Source organism: Cheilinus undulatus, unplaced genomic scaffold (genome assembly GCF_018320785.1).
Source record: "Cheilinus undulatus unplaced genomic scaffold, ASM1832078v1 Contig15, whole genome shotgun sequence".
NCBI classification, from domain to species: Eukaryota; Metazoa; Chordata; class Actinopteri; order Labriformes; family Labridae; genus Cheilinus; species Cheilinus undulatus.
In genome coordinates, this window is record NW_024571682.1 from 29,981 (window position 1) to 47,860 (window position 17,880).

General features: G+C 38.4%; 1 protein-coding gene across 1 annotated transcript; it reads right to left on the reverse strand.

Annotated features, from left to right (window-relative positions):
• Positions 1 to 4,064: 4,064 nt before the first annotated feature.
• On the reverse strand, positions 4,065 to 16,536 carry LOC121506628 (H-2 class I histocompatibility antigen, Q9 alpha chain-like). Its single transcript, XM_041782445.1, has 7 exons — positions 16,392 to 16,536; positions 11,844 to 12,110; positions 9,625 to 9,903; positions 8,760 to 9,053; positions 8,222 to 8,317; positions 4,320 to 4,337; positions 4,065 to 4,174 (listed from the first exon to the last, which is right to left on the reverse strand). Exons 1-7 carry the CDS (start codon positions 16,447 to 16,449, stop codon positions 4,080 to 4,082), a joined length of 1,107 nt encoding a protein of 368 aa, XP_041638379.1. The 5' UTR covers positions 16,450 to 16,536; the 3' UTR covers positions 4,065 to 4,079.
• Between the last annotated feature and the right edge of the window lie 1,344 nt (positions 16,537 to 17,880).

Genomic DNA, 17,880 nt, shown 5'->3' on the forward strand with positions numbered 1-17,880 from the left:
TGTGAAGAGGAATATGCGGCAAAAACGCAGAAGAGCTGAAGGCCACTATCAGAAGAACGCTGTCAGACGCTGGTGTCAGGCATGCATCTCGTTTGCAGCAGACCATAGAAGCAAAAGGTTGCTCTACTAAGTACGTACTAGCTTTGGTCATAGATTTGATTCTGTAAAAAAACATCCTGACTTGTCTTTTCTTTTTTCAGGTGCTCCTCACAGAAATCACCTCCAAAAATGCCTCACTATTGAATTAGGTACTATTTCTGTATTTACTGGTAAGGGAAACTTGTCCAGATGCCACTGCGCCATCTGCTCTACTGGCTTCTTTTTATGTGAAATGTCAAATTGTATGCAAGTTATCTATGTTTAAATTACATATTTGCACATACAAAAAAGAACTACTGTGTGCTTTACATGCAAAAGTGTCTTCTTTTATGTTATTCTATTCATAGACCTCATTGCTCTTGTTTAAAGTTAGTGCAGCACTCTCAGTCATTAAAAAATCTCAAAAGATACATTTAGAATTTTGTGACTTTAATGAACACAAAATAAAAGAACAAAAATAAACCAAAGCAGGGCATCTTCATTTGGAATCAAGTCGTTTACAAAAAGCAGAAGCAGGAGAAGTTTTAACAGTTTTATTGTGGGGATAACACTGGTGCAGGGAGGGAGGAATCCGTGAATCCAAAACAGTGAACTTAAATCTTCTTGAGAACGAGGCAGGAAGGAGGCACTGGAAATAAAGGAGGAGAGGCACAGTCAGTCAAAAAGTCAAAAAAAATTCACAAGAGGTTACTGAGATTGATCACGAGTGAAAACACTTAGTAGCGGAGCCGACATACCACTGAGGGTGGACGATAATACACTGGCATCAGAGAGAGCTTCTGCAGCCAACTTCAGGAGACGCTGATTGGAGATGCGCCGCAGGTGTGCCGCTCAAAGCCCGGGGGGAGGGGAGAGAGTCACACAGCCAGGAGTAAAGTTACCTTCATACACAGCTCACCGGAAACAGGAAGTCTTCACAAAATAAAACTCAAGGAGAGTCGATCACCACAAAATTAAGATTACAAAAATAAACTCTATAATCTTAATAGTTAATAGAAAAATATTTGTAACACGTTCCTATAGAAAATGTAACATTCACACCAGTGGCGTCATGGTGTGTATAGGAGGTATACATCTGAACCATTTAAAATTAAACAAAAGTACACACACACACACACACACATATATATATAGTATATATATTCATAAAGAAAAGATAAAGTAGTCTCTTATTTAAAAGTGAAAAACAGCTAATTATAATTCACTTGATCCTTGTTTGAAACAATACATTTCATTAATGTGACAGAAACAAGCAGCAGTATTTTCAACTCGACCTGTAAATTGCTTTATATATTGTTTTTATAATGTTGGTGTTATGTGACTGACAGTGCATGTCCACTAATAAGACAGAGACAAAACTTCAATCAACAGCCCGGGCTTTTATTAAGCTCCATCTATGAAATGACTGCCTTTATGTGGCAAAGTCATCAACATTAGACCAACCTTCAACTGTTTTCAAACTCAACTCAGACACTAGAAAGACAACAGAGACTATCAATTGTTGAACTGACAGCAGAAAGATTTACCTGTGGAAAAAAAGTCTCTATTTTCATCTTTTTGTCCACTGATGCTGCATCAACTTTACATTTCAGTCCTGCCTGGGAACTCTTCCACTCTGGCTACCATGAGGGGACTTTTATTCACAACAATTCAGGCTGATCCAAAATGTTTTAAAACACTTGCTAAATTACAGTAAGGAAGTATTATTAGCATTTTTAAAACTCATTTTCAGTGTTCAGTGGAGTGATGATCCATTCTGATTGGTCCAAACGGCTCATAGCTGACATTTGCCCAACTTCCTGATGGCCAGTCCATCACTGGTCCTACCAGTTTATTTATGCTGAAGTTCAGATCAACTCTCAGGTTATCTGCATGTTTTAAATCACACATTTGCACACACAAGTCAATGAAAAATCACCAAAGTGTCTTCTTCTCTATTCTACCTGCAAAACTTGTTGCTTTAAGTCAGAACTGCACTCTTTCAATCAATAAGAAATCACAAAAACACACATGAAGATTTTTAGGGGCTTTAATCAACACAAAATTCAAATACAAAAATAAACCAAAGCAAGGCCACTTTATCTGGAATTCAGACATTTCCAAACACAATCAATGATTTTCAGCAAAGATGTCACACTCGATTCGTTCAAAGCTGAAAATAAAACACTTCCTAAACAGAAAAAGACAAATATCTGCAGCAAGCTCTGATAGAAAATTTCACATCCCACAACCCTTTAAAGTCTCAGTGCAAATAAAAATGCTTCAACACATCAGTTCAATTCATCCCTCTGAAGCCTTTAAACTGAAGGAAAACAGAGATATTAATGAAGGAAAGACAAAGGAGTCACAATTCATCATGAAAAAACAAACTCATTACAGTTCACTTGATCCTGCTTTCAACCAATACATTTCATGAATGTGACAGAAATAAGCAGAAATATTTACAACTTGAACTGGAAAACAAATGTGTGTAAGGTGTGTATTGTGTGAGTGTGAGTCCAGAGATACAACAGAGCCAAAACTTTAATCAACAGCCCGGGCTTTTATTAAGCTCCATCTATGAAATGACTGCCTTTATGTGGGAAAGTCATCAACATTAGACCAACATTTAACTGTTTTCAAACTCAACTCAGACACTAGAAAGACGCCAAAGACTATCAACTGTTGAACTGACAGCAGGAAGAAGATTTACCTGTGAACAAAAGTCTCTTGATTTTCATCTGCCTGCTATTTTAACACCCAAAGGGCTCTCTAACTGAGGCCTGCCTTTACATTTCAAATGTCCGCTAACACCAGGCTAGAAAAAGAGACTGAGCCTTCAACTCTGATGGGCTTTTATTTCAAGTTTGACGCTCTCATTGCTCATGTTGCTGTTATGTTTGATTGAATCAGACATTTTTTGGAAGTTTCTTTTAGCATTATAGATAGAGTAGTAATCAGGCTCAAACCTCTGTCCAATGAATTAGAAACTATTGAAGAAGTCCTTCCAAAACTCACAGGAACCTGGAGTCAAACTGATTTCACATCAGAGGATCAATGGAGGACAGTTTATCGGTGGAGAAGACCACCATCTTCACTCACACTTGGCACCCTTTGGGGCTCCAAACACACAATTTAGGGAGTTAAATTCATAATTCATGTTTGTGATGTTGATCTGTTGTGTTGCTCCATTTGGTCAAACAAGCAGAGAACCAAAGAACGGCTTTCTCCACATCAAAAACCTCAAATATGCTGCTTGACAACAATCTGGACTCTTGTCGTTCATATTAGAATAAAACAGGATGGTATGAGGAGAGATGAGAAAATGTGAAGGCATGTCTGTGCTGTGTGGTTATGTATGAATATTAACGTCTTTATTACAAACATTTATTTTAGCACAAAGCTCCCAACACCAGACGGATTTAACACACTAAACTATATTTTAGCATTTTTTCACTCTTTTTGTCACATGAGAAACCTATTTTTAATCCAAAACTATCAAATGTCAACCTTCATGTTTGAGATTTCTAATGAATTTGTCACCACATTTTCAAACTTGTTTTCTTTGTTTTTCAATCAATAAGAATCTAAAATCAAATTCTTCACTGATCAGTTTATGTCTTCAATGATGAAGAGCAAATGAAGTGTCAGAGAAATTTTTAGATCTGCTCATTGCTTCAGTCCAAAATGTCTCCATAAACCTGCAGAAAAAGACAGAAAAGAGAATCAAACAGAGAATTAAGAAAGAAAAACTCTATGAGAACTTTATTGAACAGTATTTATAAATCCACGTTAACACTGAGGTCTGAACTAACCAGGATTTGTTCATTTAAGTGCATTTATTTTAATCATCTCTCTAAACTTTAAATACAAGTCTCACTTTTCTGTATAATATCCATGAAAGTCAAAGATTTTCTGTCAGACTGAATGTGTCAATAATAAAGGAACAATCTCAGGAGGTTTCTTTGGACTCTGTTTTTAAAATCAGCAATAAAATCAGCTCAATTGGAGACTGAAATAAAGAAACTTACTGAGTCCAGGCTGTTGTCTTTGTCTTTCTCAAGAATGGGTTGTTCTGAACCACAGCTGCTGGCGACTGTAAGGTCAGAAGAACAACGTTAGCATGGATCAAACTCTGAGCTGAGACTGTCGTTTACAACAGAGAACTCTCCAGAAACCCTTCTCATCAACACAATTCATTTCAGCTCTGATTAAACACAATCAAATCAGGATCTACTTACTAGATGGAGGGCGTTTGGCTGAAACAGAAATCAGAGAAAAACATTACTGATGGAACATTTGACATTTCTAGCCTGTGTCACTGATTTCCTGTTATGATCCGCTCATCTACCTGATCAAACATCAATAAAACATTTTTCTTTAGTTTAGATTTGACACGCTTTCTTTCTCCACTCCCTGTCATCATCCTGCTGCAGCGCTAACACACCCACAAAGTTTGGCAGCTGAGTCGACTTTCTGCGTGTCGCCATGAGCCAACAGGTCGTTTCCACTGAGAGGGTCAGTTTGGTACAGTATGGTACGCGTTTATTAGTGTTTCCTTTAACAAAAGAAGGAAAGGGGTCTCAAATAACAGACCCCTCTTTGGGTGCCAAGCTCACCTATCCATCCCAGAAAGGTGGAGCTATACACAACAACACAGGGTTTACACTGACGTCACTTTTAGCAAGTGACTTTAAAACAGGAATGACTGAAATACTGATGGACTTGACAGTATTTTTTGTCTTTCCCTATAAAACCAGCCTTGTTAATCTAACATCACAGGACTTCATGTACAGCTATAAAACATAATCCACAGTCATTAGATGCCCTGCATCTTAGATATTATTTGACCGTCTGGTTGATCTGCTGAAATTTAAGGTCTTCATTTTCCTTTGAGGTCAGAGAAAGGAGAACAGAGTTGAGTTCAGATTATATTCATAACTAACTAAATGCTTGTGTTATCTACTGTAACAGCCCAGATTCATCTCATGTCTTTATTAAAGACCCTGTAAAGTGAAATCCAATGTTTTAGTCTTTTAACATTCCAGATATGTTCGAATATGGTTGCTGGGGGTTGGTTGGTTGCAGGGGTGCAGCAATACATGTATCTGTATGGAACTGTGCAATACAGTGCGGACCGAACCGAACCGAGACCACTGAATCGAACAATACGCAATTTTATATTTATTTTATCAACTTCTGACGAGGCACTCTGTGCTGAAAGTTCAGTGGATATGTTATGCACAGCAGAACATGTGTCAGGTATAGCTGCACCGGATACATTTAACTTTCAATAAACAAGTAAAAAAAGGTATGGAAATTTCTCTATTTTTGTATCGAACCGTGACAAAAACGAATCGAACCGAACCGTGAATTTTGTGTATCGTTGCACCCCTAGTAAAACTGTGAAAACACTGAGATCTACCTGTGACTGAATTCTGAATTTGGACTGTTAGACAGTTTTATACCTCTTTCCTGGCTTGGTTTCATATGGGCGGGGCCGATATGTGGCTCATGATGTCATGAGCCCACAGTGGGGAATGGCCCCGCCCCTCTAACGCGACAATATAAAATCACAGAGCAGTTCATCCCAGTACAGTCTGTTGTTTGCTGATGTTACTGCCTTTATTGAAAGTTAACAGTCAGTCAAATGCTATTATTTAGTTCATTGTGAGATAAATTTGCGAAATCTATCAGCCACAGAGGATCATTTTAAGCACAGATGTCAAACTCAAGGCCCGAGGCCGAATTTTGCCCGTTAAACAGGTCAAACAGGCCCACATGATGATCTCATATTTCTGTTATGACTGGCCCATCAGTTTGAGGTCTGCAGGATTTCCTCAAGTATAAAAATGTGAACTTATCCTTGATGATTTAAGATATCCTTGTTAAGTCACAAAATCTGATTAAGTAAGGAGTAAAAATATTTAGATAAGAAGTCAGGAATGTGGGGAAAGAAATTAATTTGTGATTTAATTTCACATTTTTAATTTAGCATCTCACAATTTGGACTCAAACTTAGGATTTTGACTTTTAATTTCCTACTTTGAGTATTTCAACTCATAATTTTGACTTCTCTTATAATATTTTTAGCTTTAAAATTCATAATTCTAATTTTCAAGTAATATTTTGACCCTTTAAGCCAATTATTTTGAATTTTATCTCACATTTCCAACTCCAAACTTTACTTCATGATCCCATAGTTTGACCCTTTAGACTCACAATTTAAAATTTTGAGTCAGATTTTGACTTTTGATTTCATGATGACAAATTTTATTGTATAAGCTGATCTTTTAAACTATTGATTTTGACTTCTTTCTAAAAGATTTGTGCTTAAAAAAAAAAAAAAGATTATTAGGGGCTTGGGGCAACGACACGAGCCACTCTCTTCTCCATAGCAAAACTATCTCCCAAAACTCCTCTCTACTGTCACAGCTGAAACTGCTCTCTGTGATCAGTGATGCGTGACCGTGCAGGCATTAATTACCATGACAACAGCAGCTCTGCTGCTTTGATGTCATTGCTGATTGACACACATACAGCCCCCAATGAGCTCTGATCACGCACACATATGGAGCTGTTCCATAAAGCAGCCCATTTAAACAATGCTTTACCAGGATGGTGGGACAATGTAGGTGGCGTCTCATCCACATACAGTCTCCCATAAAGACAGCCACACATATATCACATATAACGAGAATGGGAGAGATTGTGTGTTTGCTTGTATGCTGGCACGTGAAGCGCACATGTGGATGTGTTTGTGTGTGTGTGCAAAAGTCACATGCATGTGTGAATCTGCACAAACTTCTCAGCCTATTAAACTATGTGTTCAAATGGAGCTGGAAAGATACACACTTCATCTCTTCTGCACCTGCTCTCATCAAGTTTCTTTGTATCACAGCCACGTCCATTTGTAGTCATAATGTGACCTCAGCTCATAGGGAGGGCCAACACCACCAGGTATATCAAGAAGACAGCTGAAGCTCAGGTGCCAGGTGATCAGCATCAGCCAATCAGGCCACACATGACTAAAACACATGAATGAAGTCTCCTGTCATGTACAGTGTTATCCAGCTACATGCTGCTTCAGCCTGGACTTAGACATGACCTTGTAATGACAGGTCGGGTCTATTGTCATGAATGACCTTGCGATGAAACCGGCACAGCCCCCCCTGGGCCCCTCTCGCAATTTCTGCTTGAGGAAATTGTCTAGTTTTTCAATTTCAATTTCATGCTTTGAAATAAGAAAATGACTTTTCTCAGACTGTGAGCCTTTAAACTTCTCTTTTTTGGCTTTTTAAATGTCAAAACCGTGTATCATCAGTGCTGGTTTTTTTCCATATTTTCTGGTGAAACAAGATTGACAGTTTATGGTTAAAAAGGTGACCCTGTTAGGCCCTCAGGTTTGTCCTGAAACCAGAATCCTGCCCCTACTGTGACTTGGTTTGACACCCCTGATTTAAAGCATCATAACAGAGATTTGAGCCAGTAAACTGACCTTTTATCTTCTTTGGCACAGAGCCAGGCAGCGGTGCTCTGATCATCAGGTCAACATTCAGATTGTAACATTTTTTAAATCTGAGAGGATCGTATTTCTCCTGAGTGGGCGTGGCTTCAGCTCATTCAACAGGCACGCCCACACCATCCTGGAGCAGATTTTACTGCCTCATTTTTCAAGATTTTGAAGCTTGATTTCATAAACTTAGAGATGTTTTAATACATCATACAAAAAACCTAAATACAGATTCATTTTCACTTTAGAGAGTCTTTAATGTACGGTTACGACTCCAAACATTTCTATAAATATATTCCATCAGCTGAGGGTATGGACTGACCGCAGTTCACATATTTAAGATGGAGTTATTAAAAAGACAGCACTGTTCAGCTGAAATAAAGCTGTTTACTGATAACTCCCCACTGATTTGTCACGAGCCTGAACTTTCTGCTGCTCCCACCAAGTGAGGATACGAGTGTCTGTGGAAACACAAACTATTCTGAGCTGTATTGTACCAAAACAAACCAAACTGTACTCAATCAAACTGAGATTAAATTTGCTTCTCTTTAACATCCTGAAAAAAAACCAACTCAAAGTCTTAAATTTAATCACTTTAAAAACAAACAGGACAAAGTTTGTGTCTCTTACGTGCTCTCTTCTTGTAAATCATGTATCCAAGGCCGGCGAGGGCGAGAACGAGAAGAACACCCACAGCGATGCCAATGCCGATGATCGTGTTATCCACTGTTGATCAGAAATCAATAAACCACAGTTACAACCTGTGACGATGAAGCAGGTTAGAGGAGGAGAACATCTGCAGACCATCATCCTGGAAATAAACTCTGTTTGTCCTGATGATGTGAATTTTCATCCTGACGTGTCTGTAAATAAAACCTCCATCTATGTTTGAGCTCATTTTCTACTCCTGTTGTCTCGCTTTATCTCAACGCTGCTTTCTTGAAAACATGTTGATGTTTAGCACCATGAGAGCTTTGACAAACATATTCACACTTATTTTTCTGTCAGCACAAAGAAAAGAAAACTGATTAAAAACAATTCTCCAATAAACTAAACTCTTTTATAAAAACACATCAAATCTGAGAAGTCTGTGAGATAAAACTTCTCATCCAGCACACGACTGTTACAGTAAAATTCCCTCTTTCATCACGTCTGATCCAGGTCTTACCGTGGTTGGTTTTGATCTCTCTTTTCTCCAGTCTGGTGACGATGTCCTCCTTCACACCAGACAGCTGAAACACACAATCGTACTTCTCCCAGTCTCCAGAGGGAAGTTCCAGGTCAGCACTCATCTGGAAGGATCCGTCAGGGTTGGGGAGGATCTCCCCAACGTCCACGTCCTCCTGAAGCTCCTCTCCATCTTTCCTCCAGAACATCACGGCTCTGTTGGGGTAGAAACCTGTAGCATGGCAGGTGATCCGAGAGGAGGGAGACTTCTGGAGGAGAGACACTGTGGGGAGGTCTGGAGAGCACACAGAAAGACCGTTTAGAGTTTCTCTCATTTAACATTATTGCGGAGCTTTATGTCTTTATTTGGACAGGACAGAGGATAGAGGACAAAATCAGGGAGAGATTGTTTAGACTTTCTTTATCATTATTTACTCTTATTTACTATCACTATTCCTGTTTGATGTCATGGATTTAAACGCCTCAGTAACACAAAGACTACATAGAGAGTATAGATGTCATTCTAATAAACATCATTAAATTAATATCTCTGAATAAAGAAAAGAGGAGGGGGCAGAGGGGACAAAGACACAAGTAGAGAGGTGAGGGAGGCTGAGTTATATTGGAAAGGTGGAAGAGAACAGAGAAATATAACAATAAAAAGAGAGAAAATGTTGAAAAAGTCAGAAATGCAGCAGAGAGAAAGAGAGAGAAAATGTAGGAATAAGTGAGGGGAAGCAGAGAGATGAAGAGAGAGCATGAAAGAAGAGAAATGTGTGAAATATTTACTGTGATGTCAGAGGATTAAAAAATAAGGGAAATGTGTGAACACTGTCAAAATAAAACTACATCAGGTCATCTGATACCTGTTCTCATCAGAGAGCTCTTTCCATAGTCCACATACTTCTTCAGCCAGGCAACGCACATTGTGGTGAAGTAGTTCTGTTTAGTTGCCAAGAAAGCTTTGTCTTTATCCCACTTGTGTTTGGTGATGACAGCCTGAGGTCTAGGAGCGACCCATGTCATTGTCTTCATGTCCAGAGCAATGAAGTCTTCTCCATCATAACCATGCTGATCATATCCATTAACCTCTCCAGTCTCATCGTCCCACTCACAGCCGTACATCCTCTGGTTAATGTGGACACCTGAGAGAGAGAGAGAGAGAGAGAGAGAGAGAGAGAGAGAGAGAGAGGTCAGTGAAGCAGAGTGAGGTCACAGCTCAGTCTTCATGATCAGCTGATTTCACATCTTCACCACAATGACACACTGATCCACACACATCAACACAGAGCATCTACACCTCCTGCTGTGATTGGCTGGATGGAAGACGCTCACAGCCAATCATCAAGTGGACGGAGAGGACGGCTCAGAGAGAGAGAGAGAGAGAGAGATCCTAACACAGTTCAATACTCTTCTTTCTCAAACACAAACACTGAGTTTCCATGGCGACCATCAGATTAAACTGATCCCGGACTGAACATCCACTCTCTGTGGATCAGTCCAACATTTCCCTCGTCCTGGGACAAACTCCACACCCCACTGTCCTGAGCTGATCTACAAGTTTCCACTGAAGGAGAGTCTGGGTCCAGGATCAGTGTGTAGACTGGTGCTGCTCGGCCCTCACAGTGTTCAGCAGTGTGTTACTGCAGCTGCTCACAATAAGGCACAGACCAGCACCACCATTATGGAGACTGGGAGGACGTCTGCGTCCTGATTGCTTCATCCATCTGTCAATCATTCAACACTAACAACAGCTGTTTCCTGCTGCAGATGTTTGTTTGATGCTGCCTGAGAGGACGGACCAACACTCAGGTCAGAACAGTGGAGATAATCTCATCTAATCTGGACTAAGACTTTTTATTAAGAGCTCACACTAAAGATTCTTTCATTAGACAATTATTTGGATTTATTCATCAAACATTTGATTATTTTAAAAGGTCAACAAAGACTGGGGTGAACTTTTTCATTTGTTACATGAGAACACTGAGCTGGATTTAATCTACAATCATAGAAAACAGAATAAACTGAAACTTGACTGAGATTATGACTCTTATGTGGATCAATTAATAAATCAACTGACTGAATATTTCTGCCGTCAAAGTTAATTCTGTCACACAAACACTGGTAAAGTTCAATTAATCTTCTGTAATCTAGATTTAATCTATACATGTATATTATGGGATGGACACTGGAAATCAGTACAGTTGACTTCATCTTATCAAATATGTTTTCTGCTCAATATTTACAGCTCAAACTCCTCCTGTCTGTCATTATTGATTATGTTCTGGCTCTAGTTTTATCAATCATGACATGGTTTCATCTGTTCAAAGTCAAACCGCTCCATAACAACGTCTCATGAACTCATTCAATCTTTAAAATGCTTCTTTTTCTGCCTAACACACAACAGTCTGTCATTATTTTACATCCTGACTGTGACATAGACACACAGTGGTGGACTTCATCTAGTCTAATCTAATCTGCACTTGTTCTTCTCATAGATTTGATCACTTCTATTTTATATTGATTATGGACACAGTCAGGTCAGTACAGTAGAGTCGTGCTCTTCAACTCTTTAAACGTCTCATCTCAATGTGACATTTATCATGTCGTCCTGTCACTCAGCTTCATCAAAACATGCTGCTCTTCCTCTCATGTGAGGACCCAGCACAAGCACCCTGTGTCCCATTCAGGGTCCTGCACCTCACTTTGACAAACCAGCCAGTAATGTTGCTCTATCAGCTGTGTGTTGTTAAGCTGCTGTGATCATCAGCTTTTCTAAAGGACAGGAAATATGGACCAGCCTCACTGTGGACACTTCACTCCACTTATTCTCATGTCATCTAGTGGAGATCAAGTCTTCACAATCTCTGGGGATTATTATGGGATGGACACAAACACTCAATCAGAGCAGTACAGCAGCATCCAGGAGTCTGAGTCTCTCTCATGTTTCTGTTCAGTCCCACTGTTTGTTTCAGAGAAAAGACTTCATCAGACTGATTCAAGCATGGGGAGAAAACACACTCCTGACTCTGAGAGTTCAAATCTGTTTACACACAAATAAAACTAAAGACAAACACAAACTCACCTCCAGTTTGGTTGAAGCGCTGCTTTGCAGTGTCAATGTTGGCTTTGAAGGTCTGCTGGGCACCCTGACGCTTCCTAGTCTCCCCCTCCCAGTAGTCTGCTTTTCTTTCTGTGACTTTGTTCATCCAGTCCTGTTTGGGTACATCCTTCTTGATGTTACTGTCATAGTAATCTATCTGAAAATCATCCACCATCCCAACAGCCACAAACTCTGGGAAGTTTGGGACTCCAGACGATGCCGTGTAGAAATACTGCAGAGAGTGAGTCACTGTAAGAAGAAAATGTTTTCATCAGTTCAGTTTTTAGTTCACACTTTTATTCATCATTGAACAATATTATTATCCAGCAGATTTAAACAACATTCAACACAATCTAATAATCTCTTCGCACTCATTAAAAACTGAAATTCATTCATAGATTAAAGAAAAGTTGATCTCGAAACTCTTGAATATTTCGGATAAATGTCTGTATGATTTATTATCTCTCTATAATCTCATTTTCTCCTTATTTGATATCTGAAAACCTCGGACCAAAATATACCTGCTGAATGATTCAATCTCATTTCTACATTCAACAGACCACATTTTTCTCTGTAATCATAGAACATCTATTAATATATCACAGTAGCTAAAACATCAATGATTAGATCAGTAACCACCCGTCAGTTTGATTTCTTTAAAGCTCTTTCAGAAAACTTTTGAATTCATCTTATTTGGTTCAGATGTTGGTTGTTTTCACTGTTATCATCTTTAACTCAAATAATGACTTATTATATTTTTATATTGATGTTTTTTTATGTTCCCTTATTTTAATGATTATAATATTTTTGTAATATTTAAATCTGATGTGAATCAAAACAATCACAGAAATATGAGAAAGGACAGTCAGATATTTGTGTTATATTTACATTTCTAATGTGCTGATTCTGAACATTTTCTACAACTGTTGTTGATATATTGAACTAAAACTAAACAGATTATTTTAAATAAACTCTATCATCCTTTATTAAATTCAATAATATAAAAATAGATCCTCTAAATCAGTGGTTCTCAGCTGGTCAGGCATCAGGACCCACAACCAGCTCCTTCAGAGAAATCATGACACTAATATTTTTTAATTTCCAACCACTTGAATTTATGAAATGAAAAACATTGTTCAGTTATGTTTTGTTCCATTTGGGGTCTAAACTGCAAAGAGACAGGACAAAACAAATGTGTTTAAGAAGCTCTTCATTACAGTGGGACGTGCACGAATACATCTCATTTTACTCCATTTTCCTGAGACAGCATGGAAATTTGGAACATTTTAGAAGAATTTTCCCCTTATCTTGGGAAAAAACAGCTTTGTTGTGTAAAAAAGGAAATAAAAAAAGAGGAAATCTTGAAACAAATACTGAAATTTACTCATCATCATAGGGAAACCTAAAAAATGCAAGTTTGAATTTACTGTGTGTCCACTTAGGGCTTCTGTAAATCAACTTTTTGATACATTTTTTTTATTGGTGCACAATCATGACCCACTGGAAAGAGATCTGTGACCCACTTTTAGGTCCTGACAAGGGCTACATGATTTAGGAAAAAAATCTAGTCTCATTGTGTCACATTGTGATTATTTCAACTCATATTGCAAATTTGATATAAATTGTTGTATTGAAGGAATGATCATTTTTATGTCATTCTCATTTTGATTAAGAAAAAAATTCTACAAAAACAAGAAAAGCAGGATTTTTTGCAAACTATCCTGAAAAAATGGACACTTGGATGTTTGAAAACAGGGACGTAATTTGGGGGGGGGGGCAGGGGGGACATGTCCCCTGCACTTTTTAAAAAGGCACTTTTGGTCCCCTGCAGTTTTTACCATCCAAAAACAATGTTACGCTATATTAAATGGAGACGGGTTGAGCACTAGGACCAAGCGGAAAACAGCTGCTCAAGCTGAAGCCTGTTTCTCTTTAGACCGCCCACTGGCCCACAAGCTCATTGATTGGCTTTGCCGTTTCTTGCTAACGTGTGATTGGCCGTCCCTGCTGTCACTCCATCTGGTTGTAAACAGCGCCTGGACTATAGCACATGAGCACACCCGTGTTTAGCTAGTTGGCCATGAGTCCACGTTCATCTGCCACACTGTAAGTTGTTAACATGTTGGGCATTTGTTCTGCCTGGGTCACATCAGCTAGACGGATTTTAATATCAGAGGTTTCGTTTACATTAACATTGAATGTGTGTCTGTGTGTGTGCGTGCATGTGAATGTGTGTTTGCTAATTAGGCGCAGCCAGGTGGCAAGATGTCGAAAAAAGAAAACTGAATATAAGAGACTTCTTTAGAAGTCAAAGTGTAAGTTACTCAGAGGAACACATTACACCACAAACTCCTTCCCCTCATCCATCAAAAACTCAGACTCTCTCCACTCCTATTATCATTATTATTATTATTGTTAGTAGTAGTAGTAGTAGTAGTAATAGTATTACTTATATTTTTTTTAATATTCTATTATATAACTTTATGATAAACGTATGTATTGCAATTTATATGTTCATATTATGTAATTGTTTTATTCTTGTAAAGTGTCTGAGTTTTATTGAAAGAGCTGACAAATAAAATATTATTATTATTATTATTATTATTATTACTGTAGAGCCTCAACAACACAGAGATTTTAAAAAAGCGTATATTTAAAGCCAAAGAGATACACTTTTTGATTTTTTTTTCATGTATTATGTCTGTTTTGAAAGGCAGCCACTGTTTAAAAACACTAACAATGAAAGTTTGTGGGAAAAATAAAATAAAACCTTGGATTTTAAATGTGATTTTATACATCCATATTGTTTGTGAATAAATTAGGCATAATAACTGAGAAACTGAGTTTTTTCTTCAGACTATACCACCAAAATCAATGATTGTTGTATCCCAAATTGTCCCACTGTTCATATGTCATCCATCAATATTTTTTTGTCAGGTGACAGATAATAGAAATCCAGAAGAAGATACAGGAGGAGGCAGAGCAAGAGAGGCTGGAGGAGATGGAGGAGGTAGAGAAGGAGATGAAGGAGGAGATACAGGAGGAGGTAGAGGAGGAGAGACTGGAGGAGATGGAGGAGGAGAGACTGGAGGAGGTAGAGGAGGAGAGGCTGGAGGCTCACAGGTGAGGTTGAAAGAATAAAGATATGTTAGTCATGAGATTGAGCATTGTGACAAATGTTAGAGTGATGATAATCTTATTTTTCTATCTTACTATAGCTTATTATAGCTTATTTTTACTCAAAAATTAGGTATAATTTTATGTAAATGAGGTCTATTGACCATACCCCCCGTACTCAAACCAGTTGTGTCCCCCCCACCTCTGAAATCAAAATTTTGTCCATGTTTGAAAATGTGTAGAGCATAAAATCTCAGCTGCAATTTAAAAAACTCTATCAATCTGGTATTTTGATAAACATTAAAGAAATGTTGTACCTTGTGTGATTTTAACATTGCAGGACATACTGTGATTTATTCTGACTTTAAATGAATAACCCAGCCCTAGTCCTGACCCACCAGTTGAGAACCAGAGCTATAAGTAATAAAGGTTTAAAGAGAGGAAATTTTCTGCTGATGTGTTTTTTAGTATTGGACACTTCATTAAAAACATTAAACCAACATTAATGTTTGGTTTCTGAATACATGCTGATAACTTTTTAAAATTGTATCTATCTTTATGAAAATGACAGGACCGACAAGTGACACAAAAGACAATTATTATAAAGCATAAAAATAAATAAAGAAATGCTTTAATTAAACTTTTTCTCATGTTTTGAAAATGTTTAAGAATAAATCTATCCCTGTTAATAGAGCACTCAAACATTGTAGCTTTATCAATCCTGAATTTTTGAGGCTGGTGTCAAAGTTGATCCTTTCAGACATTCAAACATTTTATTTTGGTGACTAAAATCCAAACTGAGCGCTGACACTTCCGCTCAGGAATAAACTCGTGACTGCCCTCTGCTGGACAAACTGGAATCAACACAGCGCTTCTCAATCATTTTACTCATCATTTACTGCGTCCTGTTACAAATCCAACAACATCAATGCAGACACCAAAATCTCCTCACAAAGCTGATGTCAGCAGATCTATCTGTGTAGATCTACTAAACGCTCTGACATCAATCACATTTAATAGCTGCTGTGTGATGAGATCTGACCAAACCAAAACACAAACATTCACAAAGATCAGGATTATCTGGACAACACGGTTCAACTTGACTTTTTAAAAATACAACAATGTTTGTGCAGATATTTGAGCTTAAAACAAGATGATATTTAATGACTGAGAATGTTTATTATCATTATAGACAAAATCGAAACTAGATAACGATCATGATCAAAATCAATAAATTAACATTTTTATATTATTCTCTCATCTCTTTTGCTCATTTTGAACAATTCAACAATCTTCTTTAAGTCCTGAAACTAAACATCAGATGATGTTGAATGAAGCTCAAATGTTCCGTTTACAAAAACATGAAACATTTCTGTCTCTACGATAAATGGACTTGATTGAATGTGAACTCACCTGCCGTCGTGTCATGTAGGAATAATCCCAGGAGAGTCAGAAACATCACAGTCTTCATTGTGACCCGTGGATTCTTCAGCTTTGACTAATTTACAATCTTTATGTTTGTTTCTAAACTCAGTCACACTTTGTGTGCATCCTCTTAGAGTTCAAACGCTTATATGAGGAGAGGAGAGGAAGGAGGCACTGACTTCACCCTTTGTCTCAGCCAATAGGAATTTGACGTCTCGGTATCTGGGTAGAACTGACTGAAACTGCAGGGTTGCCCGGTCCGCGGTTTTCCCGCGGAATTGGGCTACTTTTAACGTACTTCCGCGGGTAGATTTTGTTGTCCGCGGGTTGAGCAGACCCATTTTTATGTCTTGTTAGTGGCGCAAAAAGTGGGTATGCACTAGGCTATATGCGGCGCATAGGAGCGCCAAAGCAATGTGGGTAAAATTATTTCGAGTCGGCATTTTCTGTATTTAACAGCTGTTTGCGCATGTGTCAACGATATGATCAATAACAGAGACACGTCTCTGATTAGGCGCCCCTCCGCTCCTTCACCCCCCCCACACACACACACACACACTATAGGCGCTCCCTCGAGCACGCGGGTGCTTTCATTTGAATCGTGGCTCTTATAGGGCTTACTTTACAAATAAAATTCCCCCGAAATCCTCTATAAAGGTGAAAACTGTCCGCAGTAGCCTAAAGACTGCAACAAGAATCTAAGTCCACACAAAGAAGACAGACTTTAACTGCCAAATTCAAATGAAAACTTGTGTTTTATTACCGTCGGGTGCGCCCAGGACGGAGGAATGTGCGTAAAAGAGCGCAGAGGACGTCCGCTGACGTTAGTCCATAATACCTTCATAAAGGTGTGCTGTGTTGTGTTGAAGCTTCTAATGCTCTCGTTTTAACACATTTCTTCAGTCATTTCCTGCCGATGCTCTCACATACTCTTATTTGATGATGACTTTGGTGATGCGCATCATCATCAACGAGCCAAACACACACGGATCACATCTTAAAATAATGTAAAACTGAATAAAACTTGTCCAAACGTGGGTGTTTTATTTGATCTTAAACGTACTAATGATAAATACTGTCAAAAGGGCAGAAACAGAAAAATGAAGCAACAAACTGGCAGAAAGATTGGTGAGGGGGAGCTGCAGGTGTGAGGCAGGGCCGGTTTAAGCCATTTGGAGGCCCAGGGCAAAGAAAAAACATGGGGACCCTCCCCCTTTAGCTAAAAGGATCAAAAATTAGAGGAAAAAAATAGAAAGCATCCCTTTAAGTTAACAAAGTCACAGAACCACAGTAAATGTCCAAATATGAAATACAAATATCCAGACACCCATAATTCATCAGCTCTTTGAAAAGCTTCACTGTGATGTATCTGTATACCCCTCAGAAAGTAGGTAGTTGCGCCCCTGTGTCTTGTGTATGAGTATTTAATATCTGTAGCTGAGGAACTACTCTATTATTTACACTCAAGTACAACTAA

Excerpts from the sequence above, each read along its gene's own strand:
- LOC121506628 (XM_041782445.1), bottom strand. The coding sequence starts at position 16,449 with ATGAAGACTGTGATGTTTCTGACTCTCCTGGGATTATTCCTACATGAC. Across the intron at positions 12,111-16,391 it reads CCTACATGACACGACGGCAG|TGACTCACTCTCTGCAGTAT; the intron begins GTGAGTTCACAT and ends TTCTTCTTACAG. Across the intron at positions 9,904-11,843 it reads GCGCTTCAACCAAACTGGAG|GTGTCCACATTAACCAGAGG; the intron begins GTGAGTTTGTGT and ends TCTCTCTCTCAG.